The sequence below is a fragment of the Fukomys damarensis genome, unplaced genomic scaffold, assembly GCF_012274545.1.
Source record: "Fukomys damarensis isolate Sample0158 unplaced genomic scaffold, DMR_v1.0_HiC HiC_scaffold_31, whole genome shotgun sequence".
Taxonomy (NCBI): Eukaryota; Metazoa; Chordata; class Mammalia; order Rodentia; family Bathyergidae; genus Fukomys; species Fukomys damarensis.
The window spans coordinates 12,303,050-12,330,513 of record NW_022900943.1 but is presented as its reverse complement, the minus strand read 5'-3'; the positions used below and the strand labels follow the sequence as shown (position 1 = coordinate 12,330,513).

Here is a 27,464-nt window from a genome sequence, read left to right as displayed (position 1 = left end):
TTAAAAAATGAGTTAGGAAACCAGTATTCTTTCAAGATTCCAGTTTCCAAAGGATCCATCTTGAAAAATCTAGCTGTATTTAATGGTTTAAGTAGATTCCAGTTAAACATTTTAGTCATAGGTGATGATATATACTTCCTTTAACAACAGTGTCAAATTGCACCAGAATTGAGGATGCTAAATTTGATCATTTGTGGTGACAAAGGTCATCATCAATTTTTTGGGGTTAAATTTTTAAACTGAGTGTAGCACCACACACATAAATGAGTTTTTAAAGTGAGCGTTGGAGTTCGGTTTTGAAATGTAGCTTAGGAGTAATGTAGAAGCTGGGTTTGATGGTACATACCTGTAGATGTTGAATTTGAGCTCAGCATGGGTGATTTAGCAACAACCTGTCGTTAAAAGGCTAGAAATACAGCTCAGTGCAAAAGCCCTTGGTTTAATCCCCAATTTACCCCCCCCACCATAGTGTTTTTAGTTTTGGTTTTATTCCTTCATAAGTCTGACCCTTGTAAAGAGTTTTTAAGTGAAATATATATATGTATTTATTTGATACACAGAAGAGCATATGATGTATAAAACATACAGTGATAATCTGTCTAAATTATCATTCAGCACAAGAAATAGCACATTATTAGTATTGTTGAAGCCCTCTGTCTGCTTGTTCCTTGATAGTCTCCATTCTCTACTTGAGTAGTCACTAATCTAAAATTCATGTATATTAACTCATTGCTATACTTTTTTAAACCACCAGTGTATTTAACAACTGTGTCTTGAATTGAAAAAAAAAAAAAAAAAACAATTTATACATGGACTGGGGATTTAGCTCAGTGGCTCTGAGCCTGCCTTGGAAGTGCAAGGATCTAAGTTTGATCCCTGGTACCAAAAAAAGAAAAACATCAACAACAACAATATAAATGCTGCCTGTGCTAATTAATGCATGTGGTTGAATCCCATTTCTTTTTCAGTGCTATATGGTATTAGTACTATATGCATATACCAGTTTGTTTTTCTTTCCTCACATTGAGGTCTGTTCAAGTTGTTTTCATTTTTTTGTTTTTGCTGCAATTATACATGGTAGTTTAGAGAATATTATATGTCTACTGATAGACATTAGATAAGAATTTCTTGGATATATTGTATCTAGAGATGAAATTGCTGGATTATACAATATGCATTTTTCTGAATTCATGAGATCACTGGAAATTATTTACAAATTGGTTTTGTTCTACTTTACATTTGTACCAGCAGAATGTAAGAGTTTTCATAATAATACTTTTTCTATTTGTCCTGTTTCATTAAAAGTTTTTCTGTTTGCTTATTTTCACAGTGGTTCTGTGCAGGTTTATACCATAGATAACACCACTGGAGCCATGTTGCTATCTCATAAATTAGAGCTAACAGCAAAGCAGTATCCTGGTGAGTATTTTAAGTGTTTTTGATAAGGTTACTCCCTTCCCCTTATCTATGAGGGATACATTTCAAAACAACACCCTCCCATGGATGCCTGAAACCCTGGATAATACTTAACGTTCTGTATACTGTGTACATACATAGCAAAAAATAGGCATAATAAGAAGTAACCTGATTTGATCATTATACATTGTATACCTGTATTTAATTACCATGCTGTACTCTATAAAAATATACAATTAATTTTAAAATTTAAATTAACTAATAGAATAATTATGGAATAATATACTTTAATGAAAGTTATGTGAATGTGCATTTTTTGTCTTTGTCTCTCTTTCAAATGTAGATTCTTTGTACACTGCACCTGGATTTTATCATATTCCTTTAGATGTTGCCATGTAATATCAGAGTTACTGTATGTTTTCTGCCTAGTGCCTTCTTTGTACTTTTATGAATACAAGATCTGTTAGGCTTCTTATTTCAGGAGAGCCCGATTTCTTCAAAGATTTTCTTTGAATCATATCCTTTCTTCTTTACCAGTTTACTCAAGTCTGTCAGAAATGTGGTGGTAACTTCTTCATTGGCAAATGTAGAGTTTGCAGTAATTTTTACATTTTTTTAGTCCAGACCTATTTACAACATGTGTAACCTTCACTTGTTATCATTTGTTTCAGGGAATCCCTTGCTAGTCTTTATATAGGGTCAGTGCTTTCTGGTGCAACACTGCTGTCAACGAATGTTTTCTGTTCATGTTTTCCACCCACAGATTTGTTAATGCTTTTCTGTGACAGTGTATTTATCACCTGTTATGACCATAACTTTCACAATTTGAAGTGCAACAGCATAACTAGCACAAGTTTCTTTTTCTATCACACTTTAACAGATAGAAAATTCATTTTTATCATAGAACTTTGTAACTTTATCCCTTTTAAGGAAAGCATTTTCTGGCTGATCTTTGATATATCTGAATTGCCAGCATCACTGCTCTTATGCTTTGGGGCCATTATTAAGTAAAATAAGGGTTACTTGAGCACAAGCTTTGAGAGATTGCAACAGTCAGTGTGATAATTGAGATGTCTACTAAGTGACTATTGGGCAGGTAGCATGGATACAGTAGACAAAGTGATGATTCACTCCCTGAGTAGAACAGAGCAAGATTTCATCCTGCCACTCAGAATGGTGTTAGTTTAAATTTGATGCATTTTTTTATTTCTTGAATTTTGCCATTTAATATTTTCAGACCAGAATTGACATCAAGTGACTGAAAATAGAAAAAGTAAAACCACCAAAATGGGGGCTACTGTACTAGTGTGTAACAAATGCTGATTTTAAATTAAATGATACATGCTATAAGTAATATTATTAGAACATACAAGATTTTATGTGACTCAAAGATTTCTGCATAATTAGACTATGGGAACTTTTACATTCATTCACAGGTTTTTTTTAATCCTCAGTTTTAAGTCCTGCATTCTTTCTCAGGACTTTGCTGTAATCTCTTAACTGATTTCATTCTGTTATTTTATGCCTTTCAATTTAATTTACTCAATAATTTTTTTTAGTACCTACCATGCACTTGACACTGTTCTAAATGCTGGATTCCCAAGAACAAACAAAAAAATTTAAAACCCTTTAATAAGTCTCTGCTGTTCACAGATTCTGTTCTAGATTCTTTATCATTAGAAATACTTTTAACTGAAGTAACAGAAACCCTGACTTACTATGGTTTAAACAAATAAGATTTCTTTTTTCAAATAGCAAGAAATCCAAAGGCAGGCTAACTACTGACCTTCATTTGACCTTTTCTTCATGGTCCCAGAGTAACTCCTGAGCTCCAAGAATTACTTAGGCATTTTAGTCAAAAAGAAAGGAGGAAACTAGGTACATATGATTTTATTTATTTGTTTGTTAATTTACTTTTTAATCAGGAAAGCAGAAATGTTTCCAGATGGAACCCCACATCCTATTTGCTCTGTCTTCTACTTCCATCTAATTGGGAGTAAATGTCAAATGGCTACCATGGATGGGCTTCAAGCAAAAGTTGGAAATGATAGCTTTTTCTAGTCCTTTATAGCAGATAGGAGCAAAATAAATAGAAAAGAAACAGGCATTACATTAACCACCCAACAGTGTCTACCACATATGTGGCATAAAAGACCTTTTGCCAAAATCCTCATGTCATGATTTCTTGGCTCACGCCATGCTCTTTCTGTAATTTTTATGTAGTACCCCTAAGCTAAAAGAAACTTCCAATGATCTGTTTATTAAATAGCTAGACCTATTTAACTACTGAATAAATCCTATGTACTAGCAACCTAGTAGCATGTTTTAAAAAGTAGCTATAAATAAAAATATAAACAATATTTTTATTTCATGTTTAAACATGGACACTGAGTCAAATTAGACACAAACACACACATTTCTGGTTTCACATTGATTTTTCATTGAACACTTTTTCTGGATTGTTTTGTTATACCTTGGTACATAGGTTGAGAACTATAGTGTTAAATTTTACTTAGTTGACCAGACTACAATACCTATAGATTCTTAAATATCTCCATACTGTTTGATTCCTTTATCTCTCACACTATTCTCTGTTCCTGAAATATCTCATATTTCTACATAGAAGTTACACTGTATATTCATATTTCATTATATACCTCAAGCTTAGTCTCTTTTTAATGATCTAGTTAAAATACCATTCCCTCCTGTACTCTGTTGTGCTCTCCAATGTCTTTCTTCGTATATATAAAGCTTTATTGAATTTAATAGTTTAAGGGAAATAATCCTGTAATCCTATAATTCTCGAGGGTAGAGTCATTCCCATCTGTTTATACCAAGGTAATTGATCTTAGTGAGAGGCACATAATAGATAATGAATGAATCCATTTTTTAAGTTGAGATCAGTGACTTTCCAGAATTGTATGTAACAGCAGTATAATCTCATTATGATATGTTTTATGATTTGGTAATGTACTTTTACTTATATCTGAATTAGTAATTGGGAACCATTTTCCAAACTGTTTTATCCTCCTCACAGATTTAGATTGGTTCTCATATTAAGAACGATTGTTCTGAGACTACACATTACTTTGATGTTAAAAGAAAATAAAAGAAGTTGAAAGTGCCCATATAAATCTAATCAAATTTAATAATAAAAATCAGTTTTAGAAAAAAGCTAAGGTACCTCATGTTAAATAAACTATTGATGTTGCCTCAACGCTACCCACATATACAGTATACCAATAATCTTGCCTGTTATCTCTTTTAATGATTCATACCTTTCCTATGGGGACCATTCTTTTCCTGAAATAATTCCTTTGGAATTTTTTCAGTGAAGTTTTTATGATAGTAACGTATTTTCATTTTTAGCCAAACAAACAAACTGTCCTTGAACTCATTACTAGCACAAGCTTACCTTGAACTTGCAGGGATCCCTCATCCTGAGTGCTGGGATTACAGGCGTGTGCCACCACACCTGGCTTTACATGTTTTTGTTTCTTTAGACTGCATTCTAGATATATTTTCCAAATCACTGTTTGGCTTCACTGATTCTCTCTTCATTTATGTCTAATGTGTTGTTTGAATACGTCCACTGAATTTTTAAATTTTAGTTACTGTTTTCTTTCTAAAGGGATTATTTAATTTTTCCAGTCTCTGTATATCCTGTTCCTAATTTCATCTTCTCTTTAACCTTAAAAAGCATGTTTTATATCCTGTGTCTGTTAGTCCTAGTAGCTGGAGACTTTTTGAGTCTGTTGCTGCTATGAGTTATTTCTTTGGTTTCTCATTCATTTGTTTGTATATTTTAGGATTTTTGACTGAGAGCTAGCTTTGTTTTGAAAGCTATTTGTATGAGTGCCTAAAGACTGATAGTGCATTTGAATTCTTTCAGAGAGGATTTGCTTGTGTTTCTGTTGGCCGTTTAGGTTTACATTGTGCTCTCTGAGTTTTTTTAAAACCACAAATTATACTTCAGGCTGACAGCTGATTTGTGACTGCAGATTATCAAGGGAGCTTTAGTTTCTATTCAGTACCATAGATGAAACATAGAAATCTCTCTTGCTGTTTCTTTAATTTCTACACAGCAACGATTTGTTGTCCGTCCGTGTCCCCTCCCACCCTCCATGAATATAGACAAAACTCTAACCTTTGGACAAGCTTTGAGCTGAATCTCCTGTCCCTGACATGTTAGGAATCATCAGAGGTATTAGTCGAGGTTCCAGGAGTTGGCAAATAAATTCAGGAAAAAAGTACTTTATCCCAGTTTTTTTGGTTGTTTTGAGCTATTTAAATATTATTTTCAGAATCTTAAATTGTTTCAGTGTCATTTAAGTTCTCATTGCTGTACTGCCAGAAATATAAATTTGCTCTTTACATTTTTATCATTCTTATCATGTAGACTTTGTAAAGCCTTGATAAATTTTTCTCTAAGTACATTGTTTGCTGCAACCTTATCTCCATTTTACAGAAGCTGGTTTGCACAAAAGCAGATTTTGAAGATTATACATTGGTAGTTCAAGTAAATAATGAACAGAACGCCTTTCACTGCTTATTAATTACTTGTACACTGAGATTGTTCTAAATCAGACAAAGACTAGTGGCCTTTTTAAAAATAACCCTACATCAGTAGCATGCATCTTACTATTTGAAGTAGTTATGCCTTTTTCCTCATTTAGATTTGAAGATAAAGACTATTTAAAGTACCATATCTTAAGTAATCACTGATTTTGAACTCTTCTCACTACTTCTTAATAGACATTTGGAACAAAACGGGAGCTGTTAAATTGATCAGATGGTCTCCTGACAATAGTGTTGTAATAGTGACCTGGGAATATGGAGGCTTTTCCTTATGGAGTGTATTTGGAGCCCAGCTGATTTGTACACTTGGAGGAGATTTTGCGTAAGTCAATAAAAACAGATCTTAGATAAAATAACTTTACTTCCCTGACAATCTGTGTATCTATCTATATTTTTTTTTTCATTCCTTGGCTCATAGAATTACCCTTTTGTCTTACTTGGTTCTTACCCCAAAACTGTTTGTAATATTCAGAATGAATTTGTTTATAATTTGTCGATTCTCCAAACATCCACCTTCTTAAAACTGACAATTCATTTTTTAAAAACACACATTGATCTTCAGTACCAGGGGGAAATGTGCTTATTTATTGAACCCCTTTTGTATATATGACCTCATGTTAGATTTAAGACTGAATCAGACATAATTCTGCCTTAAATTATCATCCACTAAGAATAAGCCATGTACAAAATAATTAGTAGGAAGTAAAAAGTTACATTATCTCATTGGGTTAATGTAAGCTAACACAATGGGTTGACAGGAACGGGTTGACATGTCTGCTGTTTTTATATACTGTCCTGAGCCTCAGTCCTGATGAACTGAGCATACCTTCCTAAGCTGCATGATGCTGTGAGGAAATTAGTTGGAGTTAGAAAAATGGAGCTGAGTGAAATGCCTAGGTGTACTAGGCTCCAGTGTTACTTTATGCAGTATATATTTCTGTTTTGAAGGAGCAAAATCAATTTGATTTTTCAAAATTAAAGCTGAATAATGTGTGCATTTTATATGTAATTGGAAAACTCTTTCAAATTAAGTTTCTATTCTATTTCAGTTATAGGTCTGATGGGACCAAAAAAGACCCCCTTAAGATCAATTCTATGGTAAGCACTTTTATAAAAACTTGGCATAGGATAAAAAACTTGAGGGTTCTTTTTTCCCCCCGTTTTTCCCTCTGATATTGGGCTGAGAATCACAAAGCTATGTTTTAGCTCAGGAGATCTTCTTTATATAGTCTTTAATTAGCTTGTGAAGATTTATCATAACATAAAGAAAAGATTTGCAAAAGATGTAAAACTTTTGAACTTTTGAAATTTTGCAATTATTCATGGATCTCTTCTTCCACCCCATTACTATTTGGCTCACAAATTGAGAATCGCTTAAAAAAAAAACTATCATGGAATCTAATTGTAGAACATTGAAATTGAATGGGCCTGGAAAAATTTATTTGAATCTTCAAACTTTATGGAGGAGAGACCTTAAACATTGAGAAACCAAATAACTGTGTCAAAGTAACATAACAGAAAGCCAAACTGGAATGAAACTGGTACTCTTGCAGCTTCCAATCTAATATGCCTTGCTCTCTGCAAGGCTGCATCTGTTGTAAGTGCTTCTTTGCTGAGCTGCTACTAGATAATCTGGGTCTTCATCTGTAAAGTTTTTTGTACTTGAGAAACAGCCAATTAAATTAATGGAGAAGTTAGCAAAAGCACTAGGTATTTCCTTTTTTTCTTTTTTTTTTTTCTGGTACCAGGGATTGAACTCAGGACCTTATGCTTGCAAAGCAGGTGCAGTGCCACTGAGCTAAATACCCGGCCCAGCAGTACGTATTTCTTCGGATTGGAATCCTGAAGTTGAAGCTAAGAATAGTACTTAGAGTTTTCATCATTCTGGGTAGAGTGCAGTGGTAGTGGTTTCCTCTAGAGATAGCTAAGATATACCTGGAAGGTATGACTCTTTTCTGTGTTGCCATGGATTCTTCAATCTTTGGAAGTCACTTATAGTACTGTCATTGGTTATTTCAGATACTGAAGTTAGAAAAGAATAACAATAACCTTTTGTTGTTTTGACATATTGTCCCTCTCTCGTTCCAAGTGCTGGGGTGCAGAAGGCTATCACCTATGGGTGATCAGTGGATCTTGTTCTCCATACACTTCGCTTGAGGCTGACCTAAAGAGAATAGTTAAACAGCCCAGCATTCTGCTATTTCAGTTTATCAAGAGTGTACTGACTGTAAACCCTTGTATGGTAAGTGTACTCACACTCTTTGATTTCTTTAGTGACTTTCATGTCAGAATTTCAGACCTTTATGACCCGTAGATGTCAAGTATCCTCCTACAATTGGCATATTATTTTTTGTGTATTTTCTGTGATTCTTATATTTTCTTTTAAGTTTATATTAAACTCATACGAAAATCTTATTTCTGAACATGTTTTGACATTTTGGGTGTTTTCTTTTTTTAATAGGACCATGAGCAATCTTTTTATATTGAATAACTATGTTTACTTACTCTCTGAATAGGATTTCTCAGACTGTTCACCAGATAATACTTAGGGAAAATATTAGTAGCAGTTCCACAGAATTAAAAAAAACAATACAAAAACACTATTTTTCTTGTGTAAAATAAGGCTTTAAAACAAAGCAGTAAAGATTAATTTATTATAGGACTTTGGGGTCTCAAATATGCACTTGTGCATAATAAAAATGTAGGGGTTGGAATATGTACTATTCCCTATACTTATTCAACTAAAAAGTCCCCAGATTTACCAAGCTAGAGTAATATATATTATTATATAGATAATATAAAATACAGATTACATTTCTTTTTGGTACTGGGGATTGAACTTGGGTCCTTGCACTTGCAAGACAGGCCACCAAACCACTGAGCTAAATCCTCAGCCCTCAGATTGCATGTTAAGAGTACATAATCTTAGGATCTGTCAACAATGGCATTTTAAAGATACTTGTTACAACAACCTAATTAAAATTTTTAGCACACTGAAAAATAATGTAAAAAATAGCCTGGATCCCAGATACATTGCTGAAATTGAAAAATAAGAGTATTTTTCCTGCCCTTCCACATCCCAAGTAATAATTTTAAAGCACTCTTGAGTTTTATTTCAAGACAACGTTTGAACTAAAATGGAAAGGTAAAGTAATAGGGTGCCATTCCATCTGGTATGAATAGTTAAAAGTCTTCTACTGTCAAGAACACTGGCCTTCTAATTGAAAACGAGGACATAATTACTAAAAGCATGAGCTGTCTTTTTCAAAATATTCTTAGGACTTTTTAGTCTTTGGCACTAAGCAAGCATTTCACTAAGTAAGTGATTGTTGAATTTTACTAAAGCCATATTACAGATGTAATGCTTCTCTCCTTCCTCTCATGATTTAGAAGATTCTCCAGCATCCATTTATTTGTTTTCCTGATCTTTTTTTAGTTGTTTGTTTTATGTTTGTTTATTGAGACAGTCTCCATGTGTAGTTCAGGTAGACGTTGAACTCAGTGATCCTCCTGCCTCAGCCTCTTGAGTGCAGTGATAACTGGTGTGCACCACATTTTCCTAATCTTCCCCCCAGCTGGTCATGAGGCACACAGGCATGCATACACACACAAGCACTTCTTTGTTTTAAACTTTATTTTTTATTAGTACGTATTTGTCACACATATTGATTTTACTTGTCATAGGGAATTTGTACCGTACATAATATATTTTAATTCTTTCTTTCCCATGCCTTTCCTCACCTTTCAATCCTTCCTCCCCTTCCCATTTACAAAAGCTTTGTTTCCATTTTTTCCTTCCATTCTTTTTTACTTTTCCTACTCCTGCCCCCTCCCTTGTTCCCTCTCCTACTTGAACATTTTATTCCTACATCCCATTATCCATTATCCATTTAGTAGTCTTTATTTATGCTTTTGGCTTCTCACACCAGAGAAACAATGCAATATTTAAACAGTTTATTTTACTTTAAAGTATGGTCTCATGGTGCATATATTTACCTAAAAATGTCTGAAGTTTACCCTTATGGCAGAGTAGTGCTGCATTGTTATAAAAACCACATTTTCTTTATCCATTCATCCATTACTGGGTATCTTGGCTATTTCCAAGATTTAGCTGTTGCAAATTATGCTATAAATATAGTGTGCAATAAATCTGCTATAAACATGAGTGTGCATATATTGCTATGATATGATGCTTTTAATTCTTTTGAGGAAGATACCAAAAAGAGAAATAGCTGGGTCAAATGGAACCTCTAGCTTTATTTTTTTGAGGGACCTCCGTATTGGTTGTACTAGTTTATACTTCCACCAGCAATGAAGAAGAGTTCCTTTTCCCCCACAGCCTTTCCAGCATTTGTTATTGATTAGTTTCTTACTGATAGGCATTCTTTTGAAATGAGATAGAATTTCAGTGTTGTTTTAATTTGCAGTTCTCATATGACTAGTGATGTTGAAAATTTTTATTTATTTGATATTTGTACTTTTATCTGAGAAGCATCTATTCCTTTTACATGCCCAAGAATTGTATTACTTGTAATAGGTCCTGGATCCTAGGCCATTTTCTTATCAGCTGCTGCAGTCCAGTTTGTCCGCTGCTCCACTCCACTGGTGCATTTCTCCGTGGAGGCCTCTGGGGTCAGCTGTCACTGTGCATCTGCAGGTTCAGCCCACTGTTTCCTCTCTGAGAGTCCAGGCTCTGGAAGAGAGTGCTGTATGCTACCTCCCTCCTAATCATTAAAGTCTCTCTCTTCACTCTCCCTGTAGACTTCAGTTCTTACCTCAGATTGCTCCTGTGTCCTGGGGACCCACTTCCCTCCTCCTTCTCCCCCTTGAGCTGCTATATTCCAGTGTTAGGACACCAAATCTCAGAGAGGCTCATTTTCTGCTGCTTACCAAGCTGCCATTTTCCCAGAAGTCCTTTCTTCAGTTTCATTAACTGATACCGAGTTATTTAGAATTTGTATATGATCTTCTTTCAGCTTTGGATAATTCATTTCTATCTAAGAATCTGTCCATTTCTTCTGAGTTTTCCATTTTATATGAGTACAAATTCTCAAACTAGACACTGATGACTTTCTGGATTTCTGCAGGATCCATTGTAATTTGACCCTTTTCCCTCCTAATTGCATAGATTTGCATCTTTCCTTTTTTTTTTGTTAAAGTTTTCTAAGAGTTTATTTATTTAATCTTTCAAAGAACCAACTCAGATTTATTGATTCTTTGTATTGTTTTCTTATTCTCAATTGCATTAATGTCTTCTGATCTTTATAATTTCCTTTCTTGTAAGAGTTTCAGGTTTAACTTGCTCTTCTCTTTTTAGAAGTTTGAGGGTCAACATTAGGGCATTTATTTGAGCTTATTCACTGCTATAAATTTCCCTGTTAAAATAGCTTTTATTGTATCCCATAAGTTCTGTGTCATATCAACATTATCATTTAATTGTAGAAACTATTTTATTGTTCACTTTCTTTTGCCATTGATTTCCAGTTTCATTGCACTATGATCTGATAATATGCATTGGATAATTATTCCTTCACATTCACTTAAGCATGTTCTTTGAGTTAGTGTATGGCTTATTTTGGAGAAAGTCCCGTGTGCTAGAATGTGTATTCTATTGTTGAGTGGAACTGGAACACTGTAACGTCTCAGTCCATTTTTTTCAAAGGTTTGGTTCAGCTCTGACATTTCTTTTTTGATTTTTTTCTGTAGTTGATTTGTCTGTTTATGACAGAATATTGAGGTCCTCTATTATAACAGTATTAGAACTTACCTAGTTTTTTGTATACATTAGTGTTTAGATTATATGATTGAGTGCACTGACGTTCGGTGCATATATATTTATGATTGTTATCTCTTCCTCCTGGATTGTTACTGGCCTTTGTCTCTTCTGATCAGTCTTGGCTTGAAATCCACTTTGTCTGTAAATAGAATAGCTGCCCCTGCTTTTTTGCAGGTTCCTGTCACATGGAGTATTGTTTCCAATCCATTAACTTTCAGTTAGTGAATTTCTTTTTTAGTCAAATGTATTTATTTTGTGCAGCATATTGTTGAATCTTGTTCCTTTTTTGTTTTGTTTTGTTTTGTTTAGTACCAGGGATCGAAGTCAGGACCTTGCGTTTGCAAGGCAAGCAGCGGCAGAACTACTAAGCTAAATCCTCAGCCCTGGATCTTGTTTCTTGATCCATTCTGCCAGTCTGTTTCTTGATTGGTGATTATGATTGAGTGCACTGACGTTCGGTGCATATATATTTATGATTGTTATCTCTTCCTCCTGGATTGTTACTGGCCTTTGTCTCTTCTGATCAGTCTTGGCTTGAAATCCACTTTGTCTGTAAATAGAATAGCTGCCCCTGCTTTTTTGCAGGTTCCTGTCACATGGAGTATTGTTTCCAATCCATTAACTTTCAGTTAGTGAATTTCTTTTTTAGTCAAATGTATTTATTTTGTGCAGCATATTGTTGAATCTTGTTCCTTTTTTGTTTTGTTTTGTTTTGTTTAGTACCAGGGATCGAAGTCAGGACCTTGCGTTTGCAAGGCAAGCAGCGGCAGAACTACTAAGCTAAATCCTCAGCCCTGGATCTTGTTTCTTGATCCATTCTGCCAGTCTGTTTCTTTTGATTGGTGAATTGAGACTATTTACATTGATGGCTATAACTAATATGTATTGACTTATTCTTGTCATACTATTTTCTTGTTGTTGGTTCCCTTTCTTTCCCCTCTGTTAATTGCTTGCCTTGCCTGGTGGATTCATTCTGTTGGGATTCTTGGAATTGGTGTCTTCATTGTCTCTCTCTCTAGAGAATGTGAATTGCTTCAGGTTTTATTTATCATGGAATTTCTCCATCACTTTTGAAGATAGTTTTTCAGAGTCCAGTAATCTGGATTGGAGGTTTCCTTTTAGGGCTTGAAATATTTCACTCCAAGTGCTTTTTGATTTAATGGTTTGTGTTCTGCTGTGACTCTGATGGGATTTCCTTTATAGGTGATTTGTTTCTTTAACAGCTTTTAATATTCTGTTGCATTGAATTTCTGGAATCTAGTTTATTATGTGCCTTGCTGTGAGTTTTTTCTGATCATGGCTAATTAGGATTCTATATGCATCACTTATCTGTATGTCACATTCTTTTCCCATGGTTGGGGAGCTTTCTGCCATTACTTCTGAACAAGTTTATATATATCTATATCCTTTGTGTTATCTTTAATTTTTCATTGATTCCAGTTAATTTTATATTATTCTTTGCATCACCTTGCACTTTTGGTGTGATTGATTTTTCATGGTGCCCTTGCTATTTTTAAGAAGTCTTTTATTTGATGATCACAAACCACAACTGTCTTCTAGATTGGATACTCTCTCTTCACATTAGTTGATTCTGTTGCATATTCTTTCAATAGAATTTTTAATCTTCTGGATATATGTTTGTATCTGTTTAATATCTCCCGTTGTTGGGGACCGATTCTGGTTATCCGATGGATTTTTCCAATATCTGTAGAAAGACTCCTGGTATATGGAGGCTCTTGTGGGCTCTCAGACCTGACTCAGTCCTGTAGATGCTCAGAGGAAAAACAAATCTGCCTGGGACTAACTTATTTTTACAGGGTCAGTGAGAGCATAGAGTGCTGGGTGATGTCTCATGGCTGTCCTGAGTACCATGCATAATAGGCAGCCATTAATCCTTGCTGCTTAACCAGGCAGAGTACTGGCCTATTGTGTTAGGCAGGGACTATGTCCAAGGCTCTGGCTGAATGCAGGATCAAGTCGTTGTTGTGCCCACGGTACTTGAAATGCCCCCGTGTAAGCCCAGTTGCCTGGGGACTGGTAGTAGATGTTGGCCAGAGACTTTGAGGGTCTAGGATTGGAGCAGGTCATTGAGAGCTCAGTGTAGATTCAAGTGACCCCCTAGGTACTGAGTACTGACTCAGACCAAACAAGTGTTAGCTGTGTGTGCCAAATGAGTGTCCCAGTTAGCTTAGGATAAACTGCAAGCTCCCAGCGGTCAGTGAGGTGTGTTCAGGATCCAATATTGAAGACTCCTAACACAGGCAGCAGTTGTTCATTTATATGTTAAGTCTGGGACTGAATTGGGTGGACGTTCATTCCACTCATTCCTGGTGTGAGTGGGAGTGAGCAGCTCCTGGTCATTTGCACCTTGTGTGTGCCAGGGAAATATGCTGCTGGGGTGCAGTGTCATCTATTTGGAGAAGGGACAATGAGGGGAGGAATTGTATACCCCTAGTCTTTCCTGTGTGGCTTCATTCTGCCAGGCTACTTGGAGCCCACCAGCTATTTGGGGCTTCTTAAAATGGCGGATCCTGTGTTGATTCCCCCAAGCACAGCCCTGTTAACAGCTTTGCCTGTTTTAAACTCCTATCTGCATGTTTTGTCTGATCTACAAGTCTCTTTCAAATTGATTTTTGCATCAGGACGTATGTCTGTCCCCTTCTTCCATTTAGCTGTGTTTTTAGTTGCTCTTTTCTGAGTTTCTCCAATGTGATGACTCCTGTTCAGCTATGTCCTCCCCTTTTATTAAATCTTGTTGCTGGATTCTCTGCACTATGAGCAGGTAATTAGAGAAGGGCAACATTCACACGTGTGTGCACAAGCATACATACACAAAAAGTTAATTGCTGGCATCCCCCTTCTCAAGTCTTACAATTTTACAAAAGGACATTAAAGATTGCAGTAAAGATCATGGTTATGTTTATATCTAGATGTCCCCCTCACAGACTTAGCTTTGACCAGGCATATTTTCTTAAAAGCACTGACCCATACTTTTTGTGAAACTGTTTTGTAAACAATAAACAAAAACTAGTTATATTCAATTTCTCAAATATCAGGATCTCCCATTGTAATACCATTTTAGAGTAGTAGTGAGAAATACTACAGCAGTTATAAATCTGGGTATGTTTACAACTATGTGATTGTGGCGGTCCAGCCGTCACAACACGAACATGCCTGAGTTGGGGAGTGAGGATTGAGAAAGGAAAGAACACTCAAGCCTGAGTGGAGACGAAGAGAAGTCTGATTTATTTCACAGAAAGAGCTCCTTTTATAGGTTCACAGCAACAGGAAGCTTTTAAGGGCACACAACAACCAAAAACACCAAGTCATTGTTTTTCAAAGACCGGATTTCCTGACTCTTACTGATAACATCAGATCTTCAGCTAACGAGCTTCCTGTTATGTCAGGGTGAGTTCCTGACTCTTACAGATAACATCAGATCTTCGGCTAACGAGCTTCCTGTTATATCAGGGTGAAAGAGTCAAAACTAGCTTAACAAACAGTTTCCTTGAAGAGTAGCAAATGTTGATGCCTTAATTATACAAGCAGAAGTTATTTTCCAAATGTCAAACTCCAGTGGGCCATGACTGGGCCCCGACATGTGATAGAACAGACTTCAGCAAGGATTTTATTTATACTGGGAAGTAATCACATTAAACTACGTCTCTAAATATAATAGGTCTGAGATCATTATATAGTCTGTCCTCTGTAAAGAAAATCGACATTGAGCTATACAGCAAATTTTCTGTAATAGAAAGTGTTACTTAATTTTCCCTGCCTAATGTTACCATTAGATTATTTTTATTTGCTTTTCTTTTCTGCCCTTCTTTTTCCTCTTTCCTATCTAGAGTAATCAAGAGCAAGTGTTGCTTCAGGGAGAGGATCGCTTATACTTGAACTGTGGAGAGACCTCACAATCCCAGAATCCCAGGAATTCCTCAGCACACTCTGAGCGAAAGCCTAGGCAAGAAAAGAGCTTATTTACAGAAGGAGGTGTAGAGTCTCAAGGTTTAAGCAATTTACTTGGACATCGGCATTGGCATGTTGTACAGGTAAGTGTCTATTGATTGCTAGCAACTGGGTCCTTGGTAAAATATCACTTCGAACAGATTTTTAAGTATTGTTCCATCCATTATTTCGGAAAACTGGGAATTTTCAAGCTTTTTGCCTGTCATGTCTCTCCGCTTTTCTGTGTTCTTGTCCTCTTTTCTTTCCACTTGATAGAGTGTATTTTCACCCTACCTTAAGTCTCTTATTAGTGTCAAGGACTAGGAGTTCACTTTGCCCTGATTAAAGATAACTGTTTTACTTTCAGCCTTTTTTGTATAACCAAGTTCTGTGGGTTTGTATAAGCAAAAGTGTAGTCATTGCTTGGAAAGTGGTGATATTAACTAGTACCCTGTGCAGCTGACTCTAGTCCTAATGGAGCTACATTTAGATTAGTCACCTGACAGTCCAAATTATAAACTTGTGATTATTGTGGAATCTTATTGTTAATAATTTTATTATAATCTAATCTTGTCCCAAATTACTCATTCTCATAGCATTTTTAAATTGACAGTTTTTTAATATTATAAATTTAGCACTTCATGTGGAAATTCTGAATCTTTATGCCAGTTGAAATTAATTTGGGACAACCTATAAACTGAAATTTCTTAAACTCAAGGGCATAGCTCCAAAGACCTGAGTTTTGTTTTCCTCTTTGCTACCAAAGTGCATCAGGGCTCACTCTCAGATTAGGTTTTTTTTCAGTCATTTTGTTTCTCCACAGTTCTTTGCCTTCTGGTCGCCAGACCTTGTACCTTACTGGCTTATTTAAGCTCTCAAGTTATTTTCAGTTGGCTTTGAGTAGATATAATGAGCGACAGAAAAATGCTTATAATGTGAACAATTGAGTATCTCCTACATTGGCTTGTGGTATGCACTAAAAGAAAATGTATTTACCTTACATTAATAAATTCATAGAGTCAGGCAATGTACATACCATTTTATAATTAGTAACAATTTTTAAATAAATTTGCCTCAACTACTTCCTTGACTAAAATTTTCCACTGCTCCCTTCTCTCCTATAGCCATTTCTCTGCTATTTTCATTTCCCCATACTTTGAACTATTCATTCTACACTGACCTAGCATCAATGCCAGTTCTGCCTAGCCAGGTCTGTGTTACCAGAGAGCCAAGTAGAGCAGAGGATCAAAGAAGGTAGGTCTGGAACTCAAAAATCCATCAGGCAATAAATAACAAAATTGAATTTTCTTCCAGCTCAAAAATTCAGTGATTCTTTGCCTTCTCTGGAGTATTCCATAAAAGAAGCATGTAACACTTATTTTAGGACTTTAGGCACTAGTAAGATTCTTGTCATACTGTTCTAAAGATATACAGAAAGATAAACTTTTTAAATCCAAGTATACCTAGGTATTGCAGTTTCCTTGAAAATAGTTAAAATTATAATAGACTCATAGAATTTTTAGAGCTGGAAGGACCTTAGAGATCATATAGTCCAAGTGGATTTTATACATGAGCAAATTGAAGCTCGGAGAATTTATGTGACTTGACCAAGGTCACCCAGCAGAGTAGAGGCAGACCTGTTCTTACTGTTATCTGCATTAAACAAGAGACCTGATGTATTTTAAAATTAAATGTTCAATCACTTTAGCTTCTGACCTCAAACTAAAACTTAGAACTTGCATACTTGGACATGTTTTCACTTGGAGTTGCCCTGTAGTCTGTTTGCTAGCAGTCTAGCCACATGATTTTGAATGAAATGGTGGGGATGTTCTTTCAGCAGGGTGCTTTACAGTATCTGTATAATGCTAAAGCTTTGCCTTCCAGGCTTTTTAGCCAGTAATGGTGACTCCCTGAAGAAACTAGGGTGCCTGCTTCAACATAATCCTCTTTTCTAGGATAAGACTACATCTTCATCAGAGTTGATTTGTTTGTGTAATTTGTATTTTGTATGCTTCCTGTATAGCTTAGAATTCATCTAATTGAGTTCTTCTACCATTTCTGTTCTTTGTCTACAGTACTGGATTTTTGTTTGTCTAAGCTTTGTACTCTTTAACCTACAGATTAGAAGTCTATGCTTCCTGTGTTTTCTCTTTTATCTAATTCAAAAAATATATATACTTTCAGAATCATGGCTAGAAACTAGTAGTAAAGATAGTGTTTTTATTTATTTTATTTTTAAAGGTTATAGAGTTAGAAAGCAGTGGTACACTATGAAATTTTCAAAAACATAAAATAAAAACTTAGTTTTGGGCTATATTTTTTCTCAGACTGCCATTTTTTTAAGACTCCATATTTTATAAAATTAAACATTTCTGAAAGATGAATTAGTTATTATTATCCAATATTCTGTGTTGGCTTTATAACCTGGCTGTATTTGGAAAAAAATAACCCTTGGCGATGTGGACGAGAAGTACTTACTGTTTATCAGGCACTATGTTAGGGATGTTAACAGTGGGTTTTAATGGCATTTTCACTTATAAATAATTGACTTTCATCCTTCAGTATGTATCATGTTTAACAGAAGTGATATTTGGCACAGATTTAATCTGCTAGGAAAATAGGTCTCACCAGTTTCAGACAAAACTACTCTAGGCAGGAGACAGGATTTTAGCACTATGACTTTAAAATGTAGATAAAAAATCAGTTTCAGATTAAGAGAGATTGGAAAACCCTATAACCAGAAGAGTGGAGATTGTTTCTGTACCTTGGTACTTATTTTTCCTGTGATGTGGCACGACTTTTGTGCTCTGAGTATGCGTTCTTCACCTGTTTCTTCATTTTCATTGGCTGACTCTCCTCATTTTGCCATTTTCTATTCCCAGTACTAAGTATATAGTTCAGAGTTCAGATAACATAGATCAGTGGAGACGACTATGAAAATTACAAGTTTTTATTCTAGTTTGTATTTTATAACATCCTCAAATTCCATGACAAATCTTCATTTCATGGGAGGGGGCCAGTGTTTGTGTATGTATGAGATTGTGTGTGTGACCGTGAGTTGTTTGTTTTTTTTTTAACTTGTTTTTCTGGATTTTTTTTTCTTTGTTGTAGAGCTTCATTTTTAAAATTACATCTTAGTTTTGAAATAAGCCATTTATAATTTGTAGTGATTCAGAGTTTTGCAGGTTAAAAGAATAAATTGTTTTCTCCTATAATATTCATTTAATGAGAGTATGATCATTTGATAGGATTTAAATTTTCTTCATATGCATAGAAACTATATTAGAATCTACTTTTGCAGTAGGATTTGCAGTAAGATTTTGCAGTAGGATTTCAGGTCCCACTCACATCATAAGTAGTAATGAAATACCAAAGTTTGGGGAGGTTGGGTTTTTTTTGGTGCCATACATAATGAGAAGTCATACGCAGCTTCTGTTAATGTCCTTAAAGTGACTATTGTTTTTCTCTTAATTTAAAAAAGAGGAATTTCACTTACAGTCTGAAAGAAAATTGCTTTTTACTTTTGTATAACCAATTACTACTTCAAATTCACCATTATTCTTAACTAATTTTGCCTATAATAGTGAATTTTATCATTTGGCCTGAATACTATAGTTTATCTGTTAAGATTCGGATTAAGCATTCATTAGGTATATATCATGACACTGTTGCCATTCTATGAGGTAAGCACTCAGTCCTGGGATTAAGAATTTCTAATGTACTAAAACCTATTTGTAATTTAATTGGATTTTAAGTTGACTTGTTAGATGTGAAATCTAACAGTTTTATGAATAAATTTCATTAAGCAAAGGTAATACAGACAATTTTAGTATATTGTTTTTACTTGATTTTTATTTTTTCTACACATTGTTATTGAACATCATTGCATTTTACACAGCTTATTTTTGTTTTGCTTTTTTCCATAGGGTTTTGCTATGTTCTTAATTGGCTTTGAACTTGCTATATAGCCTAGCTGGCCTCAAAATCATGTTTTTCCTGCAGCAAACTCCTAAGGTGTGGGAATTACAGGCATTTGCTACCCCACCCAGCTGCATGGCTTTTTAATTTGGCTTTTGAAAAACATAGAACAGTTTTTTGCATAAACTTGAATAAATTGAAGCTTTTCTTATTCTAGGGACAGAAGACTCTTCCTGTGTTGTTCTCTTAAAATATTATGGGGGCTTTTTTTTTTTTTTTTTTTTTTTTTTTTTTTTTTTTTCCTTCCTGTCACCAGGGATCAAACTCAGGACCTTTTGCTTGTAAGGCAGGCTCGGGGCCACTGAGGTATATCCCCAGCCTTTGTGTTGTTCTCTTAATTCATACCACACTCCTACCAAATGCTCATGAAAAAGAATATAATTATAGCTTGGCATGATGGCATGCTCCTGTAATCCAGCTACTCAGGAAATTGAGGCAGGAGGATCAGAAATTTGAGGCCAGCCTGGACAATTTAGCAAGACTGTCCCAAAATAAAATGAAGTAAAAAAGACTGAAAATGTACCTCAAATATTTCTTAAATTCAATCCTCAGTGCCACCAAGAAAACTCCCAAATTATTAGTAGGCTGGTAGAGAGAACAGAGTCTTAATAGAGTTAGAATTTACTTAATTCATGTTGAAATCCCACTCAGGATGAAATTTTTTAATTTTGCTAGAGTAATACAATGACATAATTTAAGATGTAAGACAGGTAACATGGGAAAATATATATTTACCACTGATATTGCAAGTAGTGTTGATATCTTTGCTATATTAAGACTTCTTATAAAATATATAAACTGAATACTTGAATAGAAAAGTAGGAGCTTAAACATGATACGTTTAGAGATAAAAGCAACAACTAGTTGCTCATGAGCAACACTAATTTATTTTGTACTTTGTACATTTTATATTATTTAATTTTATAAACATTGCTTCTTTAATCAGAAGAATATACAAGTATTAGAATATTCCCATTACAACCCAAAACCCTTGTTGAGACTGGAGTTCTATTACATAAGCTGGTTTGGGGATGGTTCTTATCTGCAAACCAAAACTTCCTCTACACGATTCATAGCTGCCCTCATGTGTGCTTCTCTGAAAATGTCTTGTCACTCTCTGTTTATTGAGTTTAATAATACAAACAAATAAAACATTGTGATATCTACAAACTTGAAATGGTTAAGACATGAGATGTGAAATATGTGTATAAATGGTAAATTCTGAGAACCTTGCTACTAATAGCCCCTATTCGTGTCACCTTAAATATTGTATGGAAAGCGAAATCTCATACTATAAGTTAATACTTTTAAGTTTAATTATATTTCATAAATCTTATCAAACCGATGTGTTATTTTCTGTAGATTTCCAGCACCTATCTAGAGAGCAATTGGCCTATACGGGTGAGTTTTTTTGTTGGTGTTAACTTCACTGGATGGTATATGCTGCATGAGGCAATTCTGGGAATTGAGCCCTTTAATGTGTATACTGATAAAAGTAAAATTTTAATACGTGATTTGTTATATATTGCTAATACTAACATCTACAATTTTGTCAAATATAACTATAAATACGCATAAAATCTTGCATTTTATATTTAATTCACTTAACATTTTCAGTAGTCTATTTACCTTACACAGATTATTGCTTTATACATAATAAAGTATGTAGGTTTGCAAGGACAAGTTTTTTTGTTGTTTTTTTTTTTTAACAGTTTTCAGCTATTGATAAACTTGGACAGAATATTGCTGTGGTTGGCAAGTTTGGTTTTGCACATTACTCTTTACTCACCAAAAAATGGAAACTTTTTGGAAACATTACTCAGGTTAGTCATTTTCAAATATTTAGAAAATATTTAAAAGAACTACAATATAAAGCAACTCTAGCTTAAGCCCTTAAGTCATTATTTACTTATAAAAAAGGAAATCAAATATAATAAATGATGTTGGATAGTATCTGTGAGCCAATTAGATAATTTGGTAAGATATCTGGCGTTGAAATAGTTGGCTTGTTTTTAATTCTTGTTAGGATTAATAACATTCTTTAGCTTGAGGATTTATCCTTTACTTTCAATGTTGAGTTCATTAGCCATATGATAAGAATGAATTTCCACAGGGCTGGGAATGTAGCTCAGTGGTTCTGCCACCTGCCTCACAAGTGCAAGGTCCTGAGTTCAATCTCTGGTACCAAAAAAATAATAATAAATTTTCACAAACCTTTGAGTCATTTCCTGCTTGTCTGTGTGTGATACATGGATGTGAATGCTGCTGCCAAAATCCTAGCTAATGAATAGGGAGGGATCTTCAATACAAGAAGCAGACTTGGAGTCTTAGTAACTGTGTGTGACAAGGTTTAGCCTGTTCGGTGCAGCCAACTGGATGTGAGCTCATCTGATGAATAAAAGCCAAATTTTAAAGCAAGGTCTTTAGGATGTGGGAATAGTGACCCTATATGGTACTCAGTTATTTTGAATGATGTATTTGCTTCCTTAATGAAATATTCATTTCTAATATAGGATATGAATCATTACTATTTAAAGGCCCTAGAGCAGTGATGGCAAAACCTTTTAGAGTGAGTTTTTAGTGATAACAAACAGCCTGCTGTGGGTGCCAAAGCTTCACCACCATAGCCTTAGAGTAATCATTTAGGAGAGAGAAGAGAATAAAGCAGAAATAATTTGAACTTGCTTTGTCTGCCTTAAATATTTAGTAGTACTTTCTTGTGATTTCTAATAAAATTAAGGTACATACATTTTTAAAATTTTTCTTTTAAGGAACAGAATATGATTGTGACTGGTGGCTTAGCCTGGTGGAACGATTTTGTGGTCCTTGCATGTTATAACATAAGTGACCATCAAGAAGAAGTAAGTTTTTCTTTTTCCTGTCAGAAAGAGTAGAGTTTTAGAGTTAATAAGCACTGTTTCATTTTATACAGCATATTTTGCTAATAAGCCTACTGTTGCAGGTAATTGCTACTTAAAATTTTTTGGACTTCTGTTTTTTTTTTTTAAAGTGACTGTTAGGACTTTTTTTTTTCTTCTTTCAAGACACTGTCTTGCTCTGTAGTTCAGGCTGACCTTGAACTAAATATGTAACCCAGGCTGTCCTCCAACTCATGGTGATTCTCCTGTCTCAGCCTCCTGAGTGCTGGGATTACAAGTGTGTGCCACTCTGTGTGGCTTGGGAATTCTAAGATGGCCTTTTCTAAGGATTTTTTAGCTGTTAGACAGTCTGTATAAAATTTGACAGTTAAAAAGCTGGGCATAGTGGTGCACACCTGTAATCCCAGTACTCAGGAGGCTGAGGCAAGTGGATCATCATGAGTTCAAGGCCAGTCTGAGCTACACAGTGAGACCCTCTCTCAAAAAACAAAATGAAACAAAAAAGTTAAAAAGAAACAAGTTTGTAAGAGTGGCTGTTCTTGAGCGCAGGTATGGTGGAGCATGCCTGTAATCCCAGCACTTGGGAGGCTGAGTCGGGAGGATTTCTCCAAGTTCAAGGCCAGAGTGAACTACAAAGTGAGACCTTGTCTCAAAAAAAAAAAAAAAGAATGTTCTTTAAGATAGATTTATTTACTTGATTTTTATGTTTATTTTCAGCAATAGTTGATCTCATTAGATCTAAATATGCAAGTTTAAAAGGAATGTCTCTTAATATTACATTCACAATTTTGAGCACTTGATCTTTGGGTTATTTGTAAAATGAGTCTAGCTTCCCAAAAATATAATCCACTTATTACTAAAGATTAGATAGGTCTTTTAATTCCTAATATGGGAAAGAAGGGTCCGTAGGTAAAAACAGCGTAACTAAAGTATTTAGTCATCTTTGGTAGCGATCTTATTTTTATGACTTTTCTTTATTTTCTTTTTTCAGCTCAGAGTATACTTGCGAACATCAAATCTGGACAATTCCTTTGCCCATGTCACCAAGGCACAAGCAGAAACATTATTGCTTAGTGTGTTCCGGGACATGGTAATAGTATTTAGAGCAGACTGTTCAATATGTCTTTATAGTATTGAAAGAAAATCTGATGGGTAAGTTATAGCACTTTTTGCTCCTGTTTATCGTGTTTCCTCCATAGTTTTTGTTTTCTCAAAACCAATTTATCCACTTTTATATTTAATATGCCCCATTTTAGAAGTCAAATGTAAGTTTTAATTAGTCACACACCTATGCCATGAAAAAGAAAAATAACCTGCACATAGTTCTTCAGCTAATCTGCCTAGATTCATTTGGAAGAGAAAATACAGTTTTGTCTGAAGTAAACCCTTAGCTGCTAAATTTTTTCAAAATCTTGAAAATAATTGCCTAATAACTTAACTATTCTAGTGTTCCAGACACTTAGAATAACTTGAAGGAATGCCATAGCTTTAAGCCCTTGGAAAGCATGTCCTTTGTAGACTCTTCTGTTTCCACTGTAGTAGATGACTGTAGTCTAGGGCAGAAAAAAGCAAAACCTCCAGCTGTTACATGTGTCCTTACATTCTTAGCATCTGGTTGACTTGGGGCTTTTAGACCATACCTCTTGAGTTTTATTTTGTTCTCAGAGGTGTTTGAATAGCTATGAACTATGTATTTGTTGAAGTAACACAGTGATTGGGGAGTACTGCGGAAATAAAAATTAAGGCATCTTACTAGCCTCAGTGAACTTTCATCCTTCTCAGCTGACTAGGTTTTATTTTTCCTTTAAATGTTTCTATTCTTTCTTCCCCCTTGGTTGTTTTTATTTTTTATTGTTTTTTCCCTTCTCTTCAACATCTTATTCTTTTTCTTTCTCATCCCCATATGTGTTCTTTGGATCCCTAAATCTAGCTAATTCTGATTGAAGGATATTTAGAGAGGAGAGGACAGTAAGTAGAAGGGTTTTGGATCTTCCATAAGCATGAAATCTACTACATTAGATACAGAAAATGGGGGGAAGTACTGATTAGAATTGTTTTTGAGCTGTCAGCGTTTCTTTTGTTTTTACAGTTCGAATACTACCGCTGGTATTCATGTTCTTCAGGAGGTCTCTATGTCACGCTACATTCCTCACCCTTTCCTGGTAGTATCTGTCACTCTGACATCTGTGAGTACAGAGAATGGAATCACCTTGAAAATGCCACAGCAGGTACCGTACCATTATTAGGGTCTTTGGAGTTTACATCTTAGTCCTTAGTATTTTAAGCTAGTGATGGGAGCTTTTAGTTAACAAATAAATGCTAAGTATCTAGAACATACTTTGTATGAAGATATTGGGTTGCAGTGGCAAACTAAACAAACATGGTTTCTGCTAAACTTGAAATAATTATATACATAATGGTGTTTGTTATACATATGTGGAAAAAGTAGTAAGGGTTACTATGAGATAATTTACCAAAACCTAGTATATTCTAAAAGCTGTGGAATGAGTGGAGATTAAGCAAAGAATTGGAATTTGAGGCACAAAGAAGAGTTAATGCCAAGGCCATAGGCAAGCGAGAACACGACATACTCAGGGAGTTGGAAGAATTTTATAGAGTGGGCTCAGGGTTTAGCTCTGTGATGCCACTGCCTGCCTCGCAAGCACAAGATACTGAATATAATCCCCAGTACCACAAAACAAAAAAAACTTAAAAAAGGAAAAGTATTTAGAATACTAGAGTTGTGTCTAAACTTTCCAAAGTGCTTAAAGGTGGATATTAGCTCTAAGCTTTTTAATGTTTAAGACAAAAATAAACTGCATGAAAGGAGAACCGGTAGAAGGCCACTGTACTGTTCTAGGTGAATGGTGTTAGTGGCTTGAACTTGACCAGTGAAAAAGGAAATGGAATAAATGAATATAGGATATCAAGGACTCCATGATTATTTATGAGAAAAGAGAAAGTACAATCCTGTAGTTTCTGGATGAACTAACCAAGTACGTAATAGTGCCAAGATCCAGGTTGTAGAATTTTCTGAGCCAGAACTCCTTACATTATACCACTGGTTTTCAATTTTCATGTCAACTGGGACCCTGTTGTCAAAAGAAAATTATAAGTAGATTTATTTATACTCCACGTTGGCCCTGTCTTATTCTTACTGAGGTATTTCTATTAAACCTCAACACTCTATATATAAATTTTGGAGAATTTAACTACTTCATAAAAGAGTCTCTTCTATTGCAGTTGTAGTTGTTACAAGCAATTATGTATAAGAACCTAAAATCTGATTTATAACAACATAATGCATTTCTCTATTCTTTGGATCAAGAAATAATAAAAGTTACTCTTCCATAAGATGACCCTTAAAATATTTACAGACACTTACTATTCTTTGGCTTCCCTGTCCCTCCTAATACCTTTCTCTGAGTCTTCCTTTCTGCATGCCAAATATTCCCATACCTTCAATTATCTCGTGTGATATTTGTTCTAGACCGCTTCACTATTTTGTTCTGCTTTCTACAGATAATACTGTTGTTCTCTTCCTTAGCATGTATCTCTTGTTTCCTCTGGACAATGTATTTCATGATAATCAGATAGTCCTTAGTTGATAAGAGAAAGTTCTGCTTTATACTGAAATTCTAAATAAAAGATGTAGAAGGAATATGAAAGTTAAAGAATCACCATTTTGAAACCCTGAAGAAATAGGTGATTCAGCAGTGATCATTACAAGATAGAACTTTATAGTGACAGGATCAGGTTATTACATCGAAGCCTTATTATTTATCACTAAAAGTGGAAAAGCCACATGTGCTATCCTTGAAATGATGTAACATGAAGTTCACATGAAAAATCATTGTCAAAAACATTAAACTTAAAGCAAATTAAATATATAGAGTCATCTTCCATTTACAGAGGTAGAGACACAAGATTGGTTTAAGTACTTGTACAGCACAAAGAAGCAGAATGCAGAACATTCTGTGAGATAGCTATAAGTTAATTACATGAACAGAAAGAGAGACTTATCCATTAAATAAGCTTTAGAGCCATAACAACTAGTATAATGGGTAAGCTAATTAGTGAGGCAGATGTGATAACTGCTGTACTACAGAACAAATCAGCTTATTTGTATCATCATTGAAACCAGTTGTAAAAAAGATACTGTTAAAATAGGGATTTTTAAATATGAACTGAGATAACCAAAAAATAATTGTTTAGCATTATATAAAGACATATCCACCTATCTTAGGAGTAAATATTAAATGTATGGAGATACTTTAAAGTTTTCCTAAAGGGACTTTGTGTATCCCAGTTACAGTAGGTTGTGAATGATGTCAGTAGCATTGGACACCCCATTTTAAGAGAGCCTTTCACAAAGAGAGTAATTTAGTGAAGAGCAGAGCAAGAATTAAGTTCAAATACAATGGAAGTTAGATGGATTGGAAAACCAAGAATACTGTACTATACAGCAAAGCAAGTCTTGATTTAATAAAGATTTAAGAAAATTTTATCAGAGCTATTTAAGAATCAGACAGCTTTTCTCATGAAAGAGTGAGCACTTTGTTGAATACCTGAATGGAGAATCATCTGAATGGAGAATCCAGGGAGTTTTTAGACTAACAAATAGTGTTTTGAATTCCTTTAGCTTTAGGGTTTTGAGCATCCTGGTAGCTCGTGCTTCTAAAAACTTACTTAAAGTTGCCTGAGAGTACTATTAGTTACTTGTAATATTAATAAAAATACCAAATGAATAAATGCTAATATTCTTTAAACAAAAGATTTTTCTTTGGTGGGAAAGGATGTGTGTGTTGAGGATTAAACTAGGCCCTTCACACTGATCTACATCCTGAGCCCTTTTTATATTAATTATTTTGAGAAAGGATTTCACTGAG

General features: G+C 34.8%; 1 protein-coding gene across 2 annotated transcripts in view; it reads left to right on the top strand.

Moving 5' to 3' along the window:
• The window catches only part of Ric1 (RIC1 homolog, RAB6A GEF complex partner 1), a 96,632-nt gene that overhangs the window by 52,210 nt on the left and 16,958 nt on the right, over positions 1-27,464 (top strand). For both annotated transcript variants that reach the window (XM_010620828.2, XM_010620827.2), the window contains exons 8-17: positions 1,331-1,419; positions 6,172-6,316; positions 7,044-7,092; positions 8,084-8,236; positions 15,619-15,822; positions 21,059-21,097; positions 21,409-21,519; positions 22,468-22,557; positions 23,567-23,727; positions 24,665-24,803. In XM_010620828.2, coding sequence (XP_010619130.1) covers positions 1,331-1,419; positions 6,172-6,316; positions 7,044-7,092; positions 8,084-8,236; positions 15,619-15,822; positions 21,059-21,097; positions 21,409-21,519; positions 22,468-22,557; positions 23,567-23,727; positions 24,665-24,803 — 1,180 coding nt within the window. The remainder of the gene's footprint in view (positions 1-1,330; positions 1,420-6,171; positions 6,317-7,043; positions 7,093-8,083; positions 8,237-15,618; positions 15,823-21,058; positions 21,098-21,408; positions 21,520-22,467; positions 22,558-23,566; positions 23,728-24,664; positions 24,804-27,464) is intronic.